The sequence below is a fragment of the Podarcis bocagei genome (genome assembly GCF_964188305.1).
Source record: "Podarcis bocagei genome assembly, chromosome: 1".
Taxonomy (NCBI): domain Eukaryota; kingdom Metazoa; phylum Chordata; class Lepidosauria; order Squamata; family Lacertidae; genus Podarcis; species Podarcis bocagei.
Genome location: NC_138125.1, coordinates 89,781,552 through 89,794,470, shown reverse-complemented (window position 1 = coordinate 89,794,470; position 12,919 = coordinate 89,781,552). Strand labels below are relative to the sequence as shown.

Genomic DNA, 12,919 nt, shown 5'->3' with positions numbered 1-12,919 from the left:
GTACCCGTGAGCTAGGGTGTGTACAATGGAAGTCTGAGGCACCTACCCTCCATGCTGTCTTCACGACGCATGTTGAAGTTTTCATAGGAGTCCCGGCGGATGAGCGGGTCAGAGGTGTTGTAGTCCACTGAGACGCTGGGGCCGTTCTCGAGATGCTCCATGCCTGCAGAGGAAGGACAGCACGGTTTCAGCAACAGAGCTGGCCGACACCTTCCAGTGCATGCCCAGTCACAGAAGAAGCCAGCAATGTGGTAATGAAAAGGGAAGAAGAAGGGAAGAGAAAGAGGGAGCAAGATAAAGGGGAAACAGAACCTGTAGAAGACAGATGATGCAAGGAAAAACCAGAAGTGAGTCACAGTTAGGAATCAAAGGGGAGAGAGAGGGGAGCAGCAGAAGGTTAGAGGCTGCAGGTGGGGTGGGCAGCTATGGAAGAGCCTGAGGGCAAGCAAGGCAGAGCATCTGATCCACACGCAGAAAATCCTAGGTTTAATCCCCAGCATCTCCCAGCAACCACAGTCTGAAACCCTGGAGAGCTACTACAGGTGTGGACAATACTAAGCTAGACAAACTAATAGTCCGACTGTGTATATGGCACTTCTTAAGACCAAGTGAACTGCCACTCAAGCAAGGACCTAAGATGGATCTGGAAGATATTATTCCCAGAAGAGTCCACTGCAGACATTTGGGAATGCCACAGATCAACCAGGCAAGCATGAACGGGGAAAGAAGGTGTCTGCTGGTAAGGAAAAGCAGGACCAGGTGGCTCAACTGGATCAGCAGCTGGCTCTTAGTTATGATGGTCTGGTGAACTGAAGCACCCTCTGCCCACCAGCAGCAGTGACAAAGGAGAAGGGGAAGTCCCAACGCAAGGTTACCTGCCCTATCAGCAAAGAATGGCCAAGCTGTGAAGAAATCATGCGGGGAGCTCCAGACACAGAACTGTAGGGCCTGGCAATGGGGAGGAAGCAGGGAATGGGAGCAGTAGGTACCAGAGGTTGGTGATTAGAAAACACAGTACCTTGAATCTTCTCAGGTCCATAGGAGAACACGAACTCCACCTTCCCATACTCTGGAAACCGCTCGTCTGCAATGAACAAGAAGACCAAAGGATATTCAGGTGTATCTAGCTGTCTGTACTGACTGAGGACATATAAACTGGGGCAATACCATGACTGCTAGGGAAGCTGAATTCAGTGGGGATCTGTTAGGGATATGCCAACAGGGATCATTGCTTCACTGTCTAGATATCCTGGGGTCTCACACCAACAAGTTGCCCATCCTCATGGCTATGACTACTATGAGTAATCTGTGTTTTTCTCGGTTCAAAGGACAGTTCACCATGAGACAACATCTGCACAGCTTTGGCTCTAATGAGGGTATGTTTGTGACATCTCTTCCCATCCCCTGCACTTCTTGGTGAAGACCACTCTTATCACAGCCAACAACTGTCTCACACACTACCAGGCAGCTCACCTTCTTCAAACGTGCATTGGCACTATATGAATAAAGCACAATGAGGTCTCCTCTTTTCTAGTGGAGCCAAGGTGATGGCTTTTGGATGGAAGTAAGACTGAAGAGGAATTGTTCTTGGAATGGCTGGCAGCCATGGAGGAGTCACTCACATGACCCTCTCAAGCACTGGTCCCTGCCTACCACACTGGCAGGACAATCAGAATGAGGACAGGAGGTCAATTCATCTGTCTGGTATTTCAATTGCCCTGTAAAGCCCGGGGGGGGGAGGGGACAGAATCTTTTTAATGTACTTCCAAACTGATTCTTGCACTACTTTGGGTAATGTCATGGTGGTCAATAGAAGCTGGTAGTCCAGCAAATCAAAATCAAGGAAGAGAGAACAATGTAAGTGAATAGAATGCCAAGTTCCAGAGAAGGTTAATAGTTACAGTCACCAACAGATCCTTCAAGCTACCTGTGGCCCAACAAACCTAAATGATTTGATCCTAACATAAACCAAAAATAACAGCTTGGGTCCAGTTCACTTGAAAGATTGATGTGCCTATGTGAGTGCTTCAAACTGCAGAGTTTCCACTTTTACAAGTGCCATATAATGTTTGTTTCACATCTGTTGGGAGTTAGTCTTTCAGCATGGCAGCATCTGTCCTTTGGAACTCTCTGCTGTTAACATCTGGCAGGAAACTTTGTTTACTCTTTTAGGCACTTGCTCATACTTTTTTATTTAGTTAAACAAGCCTATCTAGATTTTAGTATTTGCTTTTAAGTTTTCCCTGATTTTATCTGTGCCCATTGGCAATTGTTCCATACTGTTTTATGTACACTGCATTTTTTTTAAAAAAGGGGTATATAAATTTTATGAATAAATAGCATATTCCTTTACACTCTTAAGTGCCACAGTGAGGTGAACTACAGGAAAGCTGCATTACATGAAAGGGGGCACTATTCTCCAAACAAATAACACACAAAACAACAACATTCTTATACTCATTGGAGGTTTTTAAGCAAGGGTTGGGTGGCCACCTGTCATGCATGCTTTAGCTGAGATTCCTGCATTACAAGGGGTTGGATTAGATGACGCTCAGGGTCCCTTCCAATGCTACAATTCTATGATTCGATCCTCTGCTTACTAAGCCAGCTTCCCTTCATTCCCATTTATACAATTGTTCTTACCTTTAAAGGCATCATCCAGGTCCTCCTTATTGAAGACAATGGCCAGGTCATGAATGGCACAGGTGTGGAATTGCACTCGGAAGATCACATCTCGAGTTGGGCTACGGAACTCTTTGTGATAGCATTTCAGCTGCCGGCGGGTGACGGGCAGCGAAGAGAAGGAAAGAGAAGAGTCATAAGCTTGGGGACCTGCCAGAAAACAAACGATTCTCTCCACCCCACACCAACTGCACAGTATCCCAGAGTAAGCAGATTGTGGCCTGCAGACTGTGCATGTCTCCAGCATCCTATTCTGGCATCTCCAAAACTGAACCACCTACTAATGCTGCATGCAGGGGTGGATGAATCTGTCCATGTCAGTTCCGAATTTTCTCAACCTTATGCAGTTTGCCCCATTTTTGCATCAATTTGAGAACAAAAAAATCTTCACAAATTCTGCATGCAAAATTGTGTGCATTTTTGTGTGCATCTCTCCCAATATATGCATGTTTGTATGCACATTTGCCTAATACACACATTTTTATGCAAGCAATTTCCCCTACTACAGGCATAGGCAAAGCCGGCCCTCCAGATGTTTTGGGACTACAACTCCCATCATCCCTAGCTAACAGGACCAGTGGTCAGGGATGATGGGAGCTGTAGCCCCAAAACATCTGGATGGCCGAGTTTGCCTACGCCTGCCCTACTATAATGTTTTGTATGGTATTTTCACTGATATATGTACAGTGGTGCAGTTTTTGGTTAGAGGACTCGTATCATAAAATTTGGATAAATGCAAATTTCAAAGGACAGCTGTGTTTCGTTTTGCTAAGGCTGTGTACACACTATGTAAGGTAAAAAAAGGTAAAGCACCCCTGGACAGTTAAGTCCAGTCAAAGGTGACTATGGGGTTGTGGCACTCATCTTGCTTTCAGGCCAAGGGAGCCAGCGTTTGTCCACAGACAATTTTCCGGGTCATGTGGCCAGCATGACTAAACTGCTTCTGGCACACAGAGTACAAGTGCCAAAGTGCACAGAAATGCTATTTACCTTCCCGCCACAGTGGTACCTATTTATCTACTTGCACTGGCATGCTTTTGAACTGCACTGGCAGGAGCTGGGAAACAGCAACGGGAGCTCACCCCGTCATGGGGATTCAAACCACCAACCTTCCGATCAACAAGCCCAAGAGGCTCAGTGGTTTAGACCACAGCGCCACCCACGTCCCCATACTATATACCATATATTCAAAGCACATGCACACACAAAGAATTATGGGAACTGGAGTTTGATAAGGATGCTGGAACTTGTAGCTCTGTGAGTAGTAAACAACAGTTCCTAGATTTCTTTGGTGAAGAGAGGAATGTGCTTTAAATGCATAGTGTGTATGCAGCCTCATTGGTTCAGGAAGCATGAACTGAAATGTGAACAGAACTAACTTCTCTCTCATTCCTTGCTAAACTGAGTGAGCCAAAGCCCCACAATGGCAGAAAATGGACCAAAGCAAACAAACAAACCAGCTATGTTTTACTCTTACCAAGATATCTCCCTTTAAGAGTAGTCCAGGCTCTATAGTGATGCAGATGCTGGTCTGACTGTCCCCCTGCACATTGCTACAAAGAAGAAGAAATAAGTTAAGCATAGACAGCTGGGATGCTGTTCCCTAAAGTTGGGTCAACATAGGAGCCTCATCTACTCGAGGCAGATCTAAACAGGAAATTGGGACAGAAGAACAGAGGAGAGCCAACTAGTGTGAGAGTTTGGGGCTGCCTTGGTTGGCTACAGTTCCTTTGCCACTCACACTGATCATTCCTGTATTATTTGGAGAGATTAGAACAGGGGAACGACACTATGAACACGTCAATTATGCAAGACAACCTATAGCAATCAGCAAAGATATGGATGAGGAGTTTCCATAATAAAATTGCTGATGAGAAAGCTTGTATGCCAGATGATCTTCACAAAATCTTGTCCCAGAATTTAACATGACTAGTTTGCACAATCCTAACCTCCTTTACTCAATCTACTCAGCGCTTCCACTTCTGAAGTTTCTTAATATGGAAGCTGCTACCCCACATAAACAGGTACAGTGGTACCTTGGGTTACAGACGCTTCAGGTTGCAGACGCTTCAGGTTACAAACTCCACTAACCCAGATGTAGTACCTCAGGTTAAGAATTTTGCTTCAGGATGAGAACAGAAATCGTGCAGCAGCAGCACAGCAGCAGCAGCAGGAGGCCCTATTAGCTAAAGTGGTGCTTCAGGTTAAGAACAGACCTCCAGAACGAATTAAGTTCTTAACCCGAGGTACCACTGTACTAATCCTTCCCTACAGTGCTGCATATGTCTAGACAAATGTTTGCAGAACTCTTTCAGCTTATCCAATGCTGCCGTTGCTGCTCTGCAACCAGAGATTCAATCAGTACAAGAATCAACCAAAGCTTTCACAGGTCAAAAATAAATCAGGACAAATTTTAATGGGTGAGGTTGAAACTGGATGACACACTTTTTGATTTGAAAACGAAAAAGAAGGTATTGATGACTGCCTTTCTTTCCATCTCAAATTTCCTTTTGAATAAAACACATCTAAAGTTTTAGTGTCGATTTATTAAATATGCACTTTTATAATTAAGTGATTAAATATAAGTAAGCCTTCAGTTAAAACTCATCTAGGTAGCCATTTTTTAAAAAAAGAATAGCCAATTAAGACCTGTAGCTGTTTCATAGAACAACAATTTGCCACCTTCCTTGGGATAAAAATTATACTGAGCTGAAAACAGCTTAACCCTGTAGACATACCAAAGGCTGCTTAGTAGATTATGTTTTTCCCACATGGAGGAAAAATTAAGTGTCATATGCAGAGAGTCTTAAATGCTGCTCTCATGGGTGATAGTATGTCTGCAATATCTTCTCCTGCCCTTTGCTATGCCTATGCAGTTCAATAGGTCTTTAGGGAAGGGACTGTCTCCCTCCTTTATGGTTTTCTTGGCAGGTTCCTGGCAATGGAGGTTAAAGCAAAGCACAAATGATGTGCAATGAGAGCCCTCCCAGATCCCACCTCTACCCAAGATTCAGACAGAGTCCCCACCCCATTGGTCTGAAAGGAACAGAGGGGAAACGAGTGCTGGGAATAAAAAGAAGAAGTGCCAATTCCAGGGCAATATTTACTAGATTCCAGATGTGTAGACAGGCTGCATAGCTTGGTATATCTTGAGGAAGGGCCGGCAGCCTAAGAAACATAAATCAGAGACAGGGAGAAAAAGACCTTCATTAGTCAGGGAGATTAGTTGGAGAAGGGAAAACAAACAGCAAGAGGCCAAGACAAACAGTCTCGCCTGGAGGAGAGCTTTCCAGTGACCCTGCAGCCAACAAGACCTGGTCTGTGACACTGACAGATGCCCTGGAAAAGAACACAGCACAAACAGCAGGCTCTTCCTTTATTTGGAGGCATAAGGGATTCAGGTATCTGAACTAACTTCCCCCACCCAGCTCTCTCTATTGCAAAGGTGTGCTGTGCGCCTAAAGCCCAGAGGACAGAAAACCAAAAGAACTAGTGTAGCTTTCTGTTGGACAGCCAAATTCAGATAAATAATACATCCAATCTGTACGCCCAGCACATTCACATTAGGGGTGTGTGGGTGTGGGTGTGTCAAAAGTTATCAAAGAGTGCTGGGTGTAGGACCACATAGATCTAGATGGCTGAAAGCTGGGCCTTGGTGTCACAGAATGGATCACCCCATTCTTGTGATGATTTACGACTGTTGCAGCAAAACCAAAGAAGAGTCTTGTGGTACTGTGTGTGTATCAGTTCCTATGCTAAAGAATAAATGGACACAAATCTGGCATCTGAAACAGCAATATAACCCAGTACAGTAACATTTCTGCTAGGACACCCTGCAACTCATCTTAAAGTGGCAGTACTTGAAAAACAAGCGGCTCCAACATGAAACTGCCTGACATCATCATCATCCTTTTACTTTTTCTCCCTAAAGATATCAGTGGTATACAATAAAAACAGTAAAACAATATAAACAAGCAACAGCAAGGGGGGTGGGGGAAAGTTCAGTGCAGTCAAAGTAACTAGGAGAAACCAGAAATTGTAATAATAATTACACAGTAAGAAAAGATAGCCATGTTGGCTCATGGGGAAAAGTCCAAAATCCTTATTAGAGGAATACCTTTATTAGGACAACCAAATTGCCACAAAATTCCAGGTGCAACCTAAAACCTGCATAGCAGCTAACAAAGCTCATTTGAACTTCCACTACAGCCTCTCACATTCTGCTTTAAGACTGTGATCAGATATATTCTCTTCTCTATCGCCACTCTGTTTACCATGAGCTGATGAACAGATCTGGATAAGTCAGAAGCTTGCATACTGTTTTGAAGCATTCCAGTTGGCCTAATAAAGGTATTAGACTGATATGGATTTTGGGAGTTCAGCTCTGTTCATTTGGATCTGAATAGAGTTGATGTTTTCCTTCCCCTCTACAGATGTTAATTAGCGTGGCTCTGTCAAGTGGATTGTTTCATCACCTAGCACTGCTGTTGTAAAGAGTAGCTGTGCTGATCTTGCAGGCATTTTAGCTCTAATTGAATTGTCACTATCTGCACTGTTTTCTATTTCAATTCCTTCTGATCTCACTGCTTACAATCCCTCCCCCATATGCATATACATACCTGCCAAGTAAATGTTACATCTGATGTCAAGCATCTGATGCGTAGGTTCATACAAGTTTATGTCATAATAAAATTTAAGGTGACACAAAACTGTTGTTCCACTGCTGTGCAGTGTCTTAGGGTCATGATACACAAGTAGAGGGAACACTGGAAATTACATAGCAGGGTTGTTCTTATGCTCTTATCAAACATCCTGAGCTGGAATTGAATAACTGCAAGAACATTCGGCCCAAGGATGTTAAAATGGATTTTACTGCAAGTAGGTGGATGAATCTGAGCTGACTTGGAACATGTGAGAACATCTGCTCCAATTCCATGTGATAAAACCAACAGAAGCTGCCCAAATAAGCTGCTGAAAGCAAGACCAATGGGTTAAAGGAAGACTGTTGTGACTGTGACTGGCCCTATTATGTTGCAGTATAAGGTGGTAAAACAAACTGCACAACTTCAGGTTAGGCATGTAGGACACCACTTCTGAATCCTCCTCCAGATAAAAAAGGAAGAAAAAGAAATCCATGCAAACAGAAAACTAGCATGTCAAGGAGAATGGTTCCTAATGTGCCCTTTCCTTGATTTGGCTTTCTGTTTGCAAGAAATTTGCAATGGAGGAGGACATTAAAAAACATGATCTGCACCCTGCATTCTACAATGACACAGTCTGTTCTATCTACTGAATACTTTCACTTTGTTCTTCGATATCTGTTGGTCCAGAGTGAGAATTACAAATTATGGGATTCCTCATCAACTAACTGACATTGTTATTTTTCAGCCTCGTGACAGCTATGTTTGTGTGATGTTGGCTGGGTTGGAAAAGGTCAGTTACCTCCTTGAGACTCAAAGTTGGGAATTCCATGCATGATGACATGATGCAAGAAGAGGGGCTTGTTGTTCATTTTGATGGTGCCGGACAGCAGACCACTGAAGTAGTGGACATACCTAGGGAAGAAACCACAAGAGTAGTCAGGAGATGAGTTGGAGCCTCTTAAAAGACTCCAGTGTGGTGTAGTGGTTAAGAGCGGTAGTCTCGTGATCTGGGGAACCGGGTTCGCGTCTCCGCTCCTCCACATGCAGCTGGTGGGTGACCTTGGGCCAGTCACACTTCTTTGAAGTCTCTCAGCCCCACTCACCTCACAGAGTGTTTGTTGTGGGGGAGGAAGGGAAAGGAGAATGTTAGCCACTTTGAGACTCCTTAAAGGGAGTGAAAGGCGGGATATCAAATCCAAACTCTTCTTCTTCTTCTTCTAATGCTTCAATAAAGAAAAGTTGCCCTCTGCAAACAGTGTGAAACTGGGCAATTCTCTCATAGTGATTTATACTAAGGTCTCAGTCACAAGTCTCTAAATCTGCTTGTTTTTTAAACGTGCTTCATGATTTTCTTAAGATATCTCAGAAGCTGGCATGAAAGATTTTTGCTCAGCAGAACTTGTCTGGAATTAGTGTGTTGCCTTCCCTGGCTTTAGGCACTGTGGGGCCTGTTTTTGAATAATCTGCCTGACAGCTGTTGGCACAAGTTTGGTTCTTTTTAGCCTTAATATTCTGGAGTGCCAACCAGATTTACATTTGGTGTCAAATCTTGCTAGTGCAGTTCTGGGCTTGGACAGGTACGGTATCTTCATTTGTAGTATAACATTCACAAGGATGAAATCTTGTTAAGAGGCTGCTTTATGCAGTCCTGGTGTCTCCATTTCTGGCTAACCTAGAAACATAACCTGGGTGCCTAGACATATTTCTGTAGTCAACAGAGCCACTGGAAATAGTCCCAATAGCACTAGGAGAACCAATCAAACACCCATAGGCTACTCGGGAGTAGGGACCCTTCATACAAAAAATGGAGGTGCCGACCTAAGTCTTTTCAGTTCTTCTGTATGCATTATCTAGACTTCAGGGGTCTACAGCAGAACGACTCGTTCCCTGTTCCACTTTATTTGCAGGCAACTGTTTTCAGACATGAAAAATGTATTTATATTATGTAACGCAAAGTTCATATTTTGATGCTGGAACGCCCTTTAAAAAGGAGAACTTATGCTGAGATGTTGGTAGTGGCTACAAGACAGAGGAACATTTTCCCATTAAAAACCAAAGACTCATCATGACTGGCTCCAGCACCACCTAGTGAAACTGACTGAAAATACACTGCAGGCCCAATAGGTATCTTACTTTCAGAAATTCAACACTAAACAGAGTGGGGTTTTTTGCAACATGAGAAACATCCTGAGCTTTGATATCTACACTATGATAGCCATAAAGACACCCATTCTGAATGTCTCACAACGAAAGCAGTCTTTTCCATGAAGCAAACAGCCCACACTCAATAGAAGGCAGAAAACCCTCACCAGCCTGCCCTCCAGACTAACCTCTTCTGCGATGGCTGCCCCACTGGGATCACCTTGTCCTCATAGAACCTCTTCATGGCAAACCGGTCCAGAGCTTGGTCTGCACTGTGGAATAAAGAAAAGAGATTGGCACAGACATATTCCATGGGAAAGGGGGGAAAGTTTGTACCTGAGCTGGGAAAAAAGAGAGGCCCCAAGTAAGAAGAGGCTTCTTCTTTCTTCCCCAATAATTGATATAGGGAATTTCAATAGGGATTTCAGGCTGCAATCCCAGGTCAGCTAACATGCGGCCCTTCATATGTTGCTGGAGTCCTTTGACCCTTGCCTATTGGCCATGCTGAGTGGGGCTGATGGGAGCTGCAGCCCAATAACATCGAGAGGGCACAACACTGTCTATACACACCCAACTGGGAACAAATCCAAATGAATTCAGTGGGGGTTCTGAATAGACATGCATGGGATGGGTTATCATGCTGCAAAATGTTTTGTTTCAAATGAAAAATGATGATATTTCTAGGCATCCTATCAATAAGTTAATTGACTGCATTGGCCAATTGACTGTATTGATGCAATAAGTCAATTGAGGTACTGATGCAATAAGCCAATCCTCAGTAGAGCAATGCATATATCACAGCTTTATGTTTCTTTCTCTAGTATAGTACATATATAATACTGTCACTTACTGGAGATTCTGCCTCAACTTGTAGAACAGGAAATGTGATATCAGCCTAACTATAACAAACTTTTTTTCTTTTCACTGACCCCTCTGGGACCAAAAAATTGAGACCCAGAAGATCAAAGCTTCTGCACCCCAACTCAGTGGCCTCGTGCATGTTCTCATCCCGCTTTGTTGGCCTTGCTCTCCAGTCACTCTCTCTGGCCACCTCCCTTCAAGCTCATTCCCTGGAGAATTGGCCAGCAGGAAGCTTCATTGGGGCCCTTCGTTCCCATATAAACCAAACAGAAAGGCTTTCTCCAGAAGCCAAAGCACTGTGGGAAACTTCTCCCACTCACAGAAGAATGGCCAGACAAGAGCTATTTCCCATTAGGTATTTTGTGTTCTATAGAACAGTTCTATAATCACCACCAGCTTTGAAGTGGCACGAGAACACAATTGGAGTGCCTGTATTAGGATGGGTGATCTGGGACTTTGCTTCAGGAAAGTACATTCCAAGGTTGTTTTCTGGACTGCTATGATCAAAACAGACATGCTAAAGTTGCAGAGGCTCCAGAATAGCCTGTTCCCTCTTCTACTTTACCTCTCACCACTAAAACTATGGTCTTCACCACCCCTCATGCAACACAGCATGAGGCTCTCTTACCTGGCTGAAATGTTGCTGTAGTGCATGTAGGCAGCAATAACTACTCCTGTCCGGCCTCTGTTCCCCTGCAAAAGACATAAGCAAAACAAGTGGTTTAGAGTGACCAGTAAGAAACTCTTGTAAAAGAGAAAGCAGCTATCCATCTCCACTAAAAGGTCTGATCTCTCCAAAGTGAATAGAACAACAATATCCAATCCATGTCGGTTTTGCCTATATACACTTATTTCCACATCAATCTGCATTCTTTCTATTTAAAAAGCCACACAAAAAGGTGCATTTAAATACCTATTTTAAAAATATGTTTTCTCTCAAAATGCACATTTGCAAATGTAACTTGCTACATTTTTGCACCTAGAACTCTGTCAGAACGTTCAGGAAACATGAAAGGCTGTGGGTAATTAAGTTCCAATCTACATGTTGGTCCGGAAGGTCCAAATCAGGTCAATTCATATCGGCATTTGCAAAGGTTTAATTTCTCAAGCATTCCATGGAACAATGTCCTACTGATACGTCCAGGCTTTTGAGAGGAGCAGGCTCCATTCAGACCAGGCAGCCTATTACTGGAAATTAAAAGAATCAAAGGTTATGTTGGCTGGCAGGGAGAAACCGGCTGGTTGATTCCACTTCACTCTCGATTACTCCTTACAATGCATTTTCCACCAGGAAGGAAAGGCCGGTCAATAGATGTCGCTGTTCCCTTTGACACCAATTGACCTGCAGGGAATCTAAGAGGCCTTAGAGAGCTCTGATTTTGTGGCATCCTCTCATAAACCCAATCTCCACATTGTGAAGAAAAGACTTTTCAGAGGAAACTGGTGCACCCACTGTCATACCTCAAAACACAAACTGCTCAATGTCTAACCAGAGAGCTATTTTAAAATGAGAAAGCTGCTGTAGTACAGTGGATAATGGAGATCTGTGCATACCTATCTGCTTCACCCTGAAACCATTGGGTATTATGCTTATTATTTCTATCTATTGTCCAGTCTTCCTCCCAAAGGAGCCCAGGGACACCCCACCCAATCCAGCCCTTGCACTGCCTTCCCAAGCCAGGTAAGGGAAATGCCAGGCTTTGGAAGGAGGTGCAAGGCTCTGGCAGGGTCCCAGAGTCCTCCCACCTCATTCCCAAAGCTGGGAAACACTAACTAGGCTTTGGGAAGGAGGAGTGGACTCTAGGACCCTATCAGAGCCCTCACGCCTCTTTCCCAAAACCCAGCACCTTGCTGGAATTCAGCACAAGGGTCAAACAGCTGAGGGCCTTTGGGCCATGTATTGGACCACCCTGACCTGGAGGGTACAACATAAGCTATCTGTGCTTCAAACAATTCTCTCTCTCAATTCAACTCCAGTGCTGGAAGCTTGAAAGGAACAGTGGAGAAATGGAGGGCAAGGAAGTACATTGGGGAGAAGTTAGCACCAATATCCCTCATCTATGTACTCTGTTTCAATTTTTAAAATGGGCATCACCCCAATCCTGCTCCATAAGCAAGCTGGGCAGATTCACAAATAAGCATGGCTGCCCTGCTGCATGTAGTATGACTCTGAATCTGTTGTCAGGGTCTATTTTGTTTTATCTGTTGTACTTAAAACTGTGCACAGAGTTTGTTCTGATCAATCCAAAGCAGGTTACAGCATAAAAACATAAAACACAGTAACATTCAATACAATACAGCAAAAACATAAAAAGGGACCCAAACTCATAAAAAAGCACTGAAATAAAAACTGAAGTGGCGGATAAATTGCATTGCACACCCAAATGGCCTGGGGGAAACAGTAACCTTGCTGGATTGATTTGGCTTTAAGATCCTGGTTAATAAGTTGGCATTAAGTCATATTTCCCCATTTTGGACATGATGTGAAACTGCAATGTAAACTGACCAGGATCAAGGGAGAGAAAGTGAGAGAGAAATGTGCAGGCCCTACAGACTTTCATGGCTTAATTATGGTTTTTAAACCCAGGAAA

The 12,919-nt window shown here is 43.8% G+C and overlaps 1 protein-coding gene across 21 annotated transcripts in view; it reads right to left on the bottom strand.

The window, feature by feature from the left end:
- TNS1 (tensin 1) overlaps positions 1-12,919 on the bottom strand; it is a 325,194-nt gene that overhangs the window by 86,287 nt on the left and 225,988 nt on the right. For all 21 annotated transcript variants that reach the window (XM_081196831.1, XM_081196846.1, XM_081196849.1 and 18 more), the window contains 8 exons: positions 10,957-11,021; positions 9,656-9,739; positions 8,125-8,237; positions 5,790-5,850; positions 4,160-4,235; positions 2,644-2,773; positions 1,019-1,084; positions 47-163 (listed from right to left, as the gene is read on the bottom strand). In XM_081196831.1, coding sequence (XP_081052957.1) covers positions 47-163; positions 1,019-1,084; positions 2,644-2,773; positions 4,160-4,235; positions 5,790-5,850; positions 8,125-8,237; positions 9,656-9,739; positions 10,957-11,021 — 712 coding nt within the window. The remainder of the gene's footprint in view (positions 1-46; positions 164-1,018; positions 1,085-2,643; positions 2,774-4,159; positions 4,236-5,789; positions 5,851-8,124; positions 8,238-9,655; positions 9,740-10,956; positions 11,022-12,919) is intronic.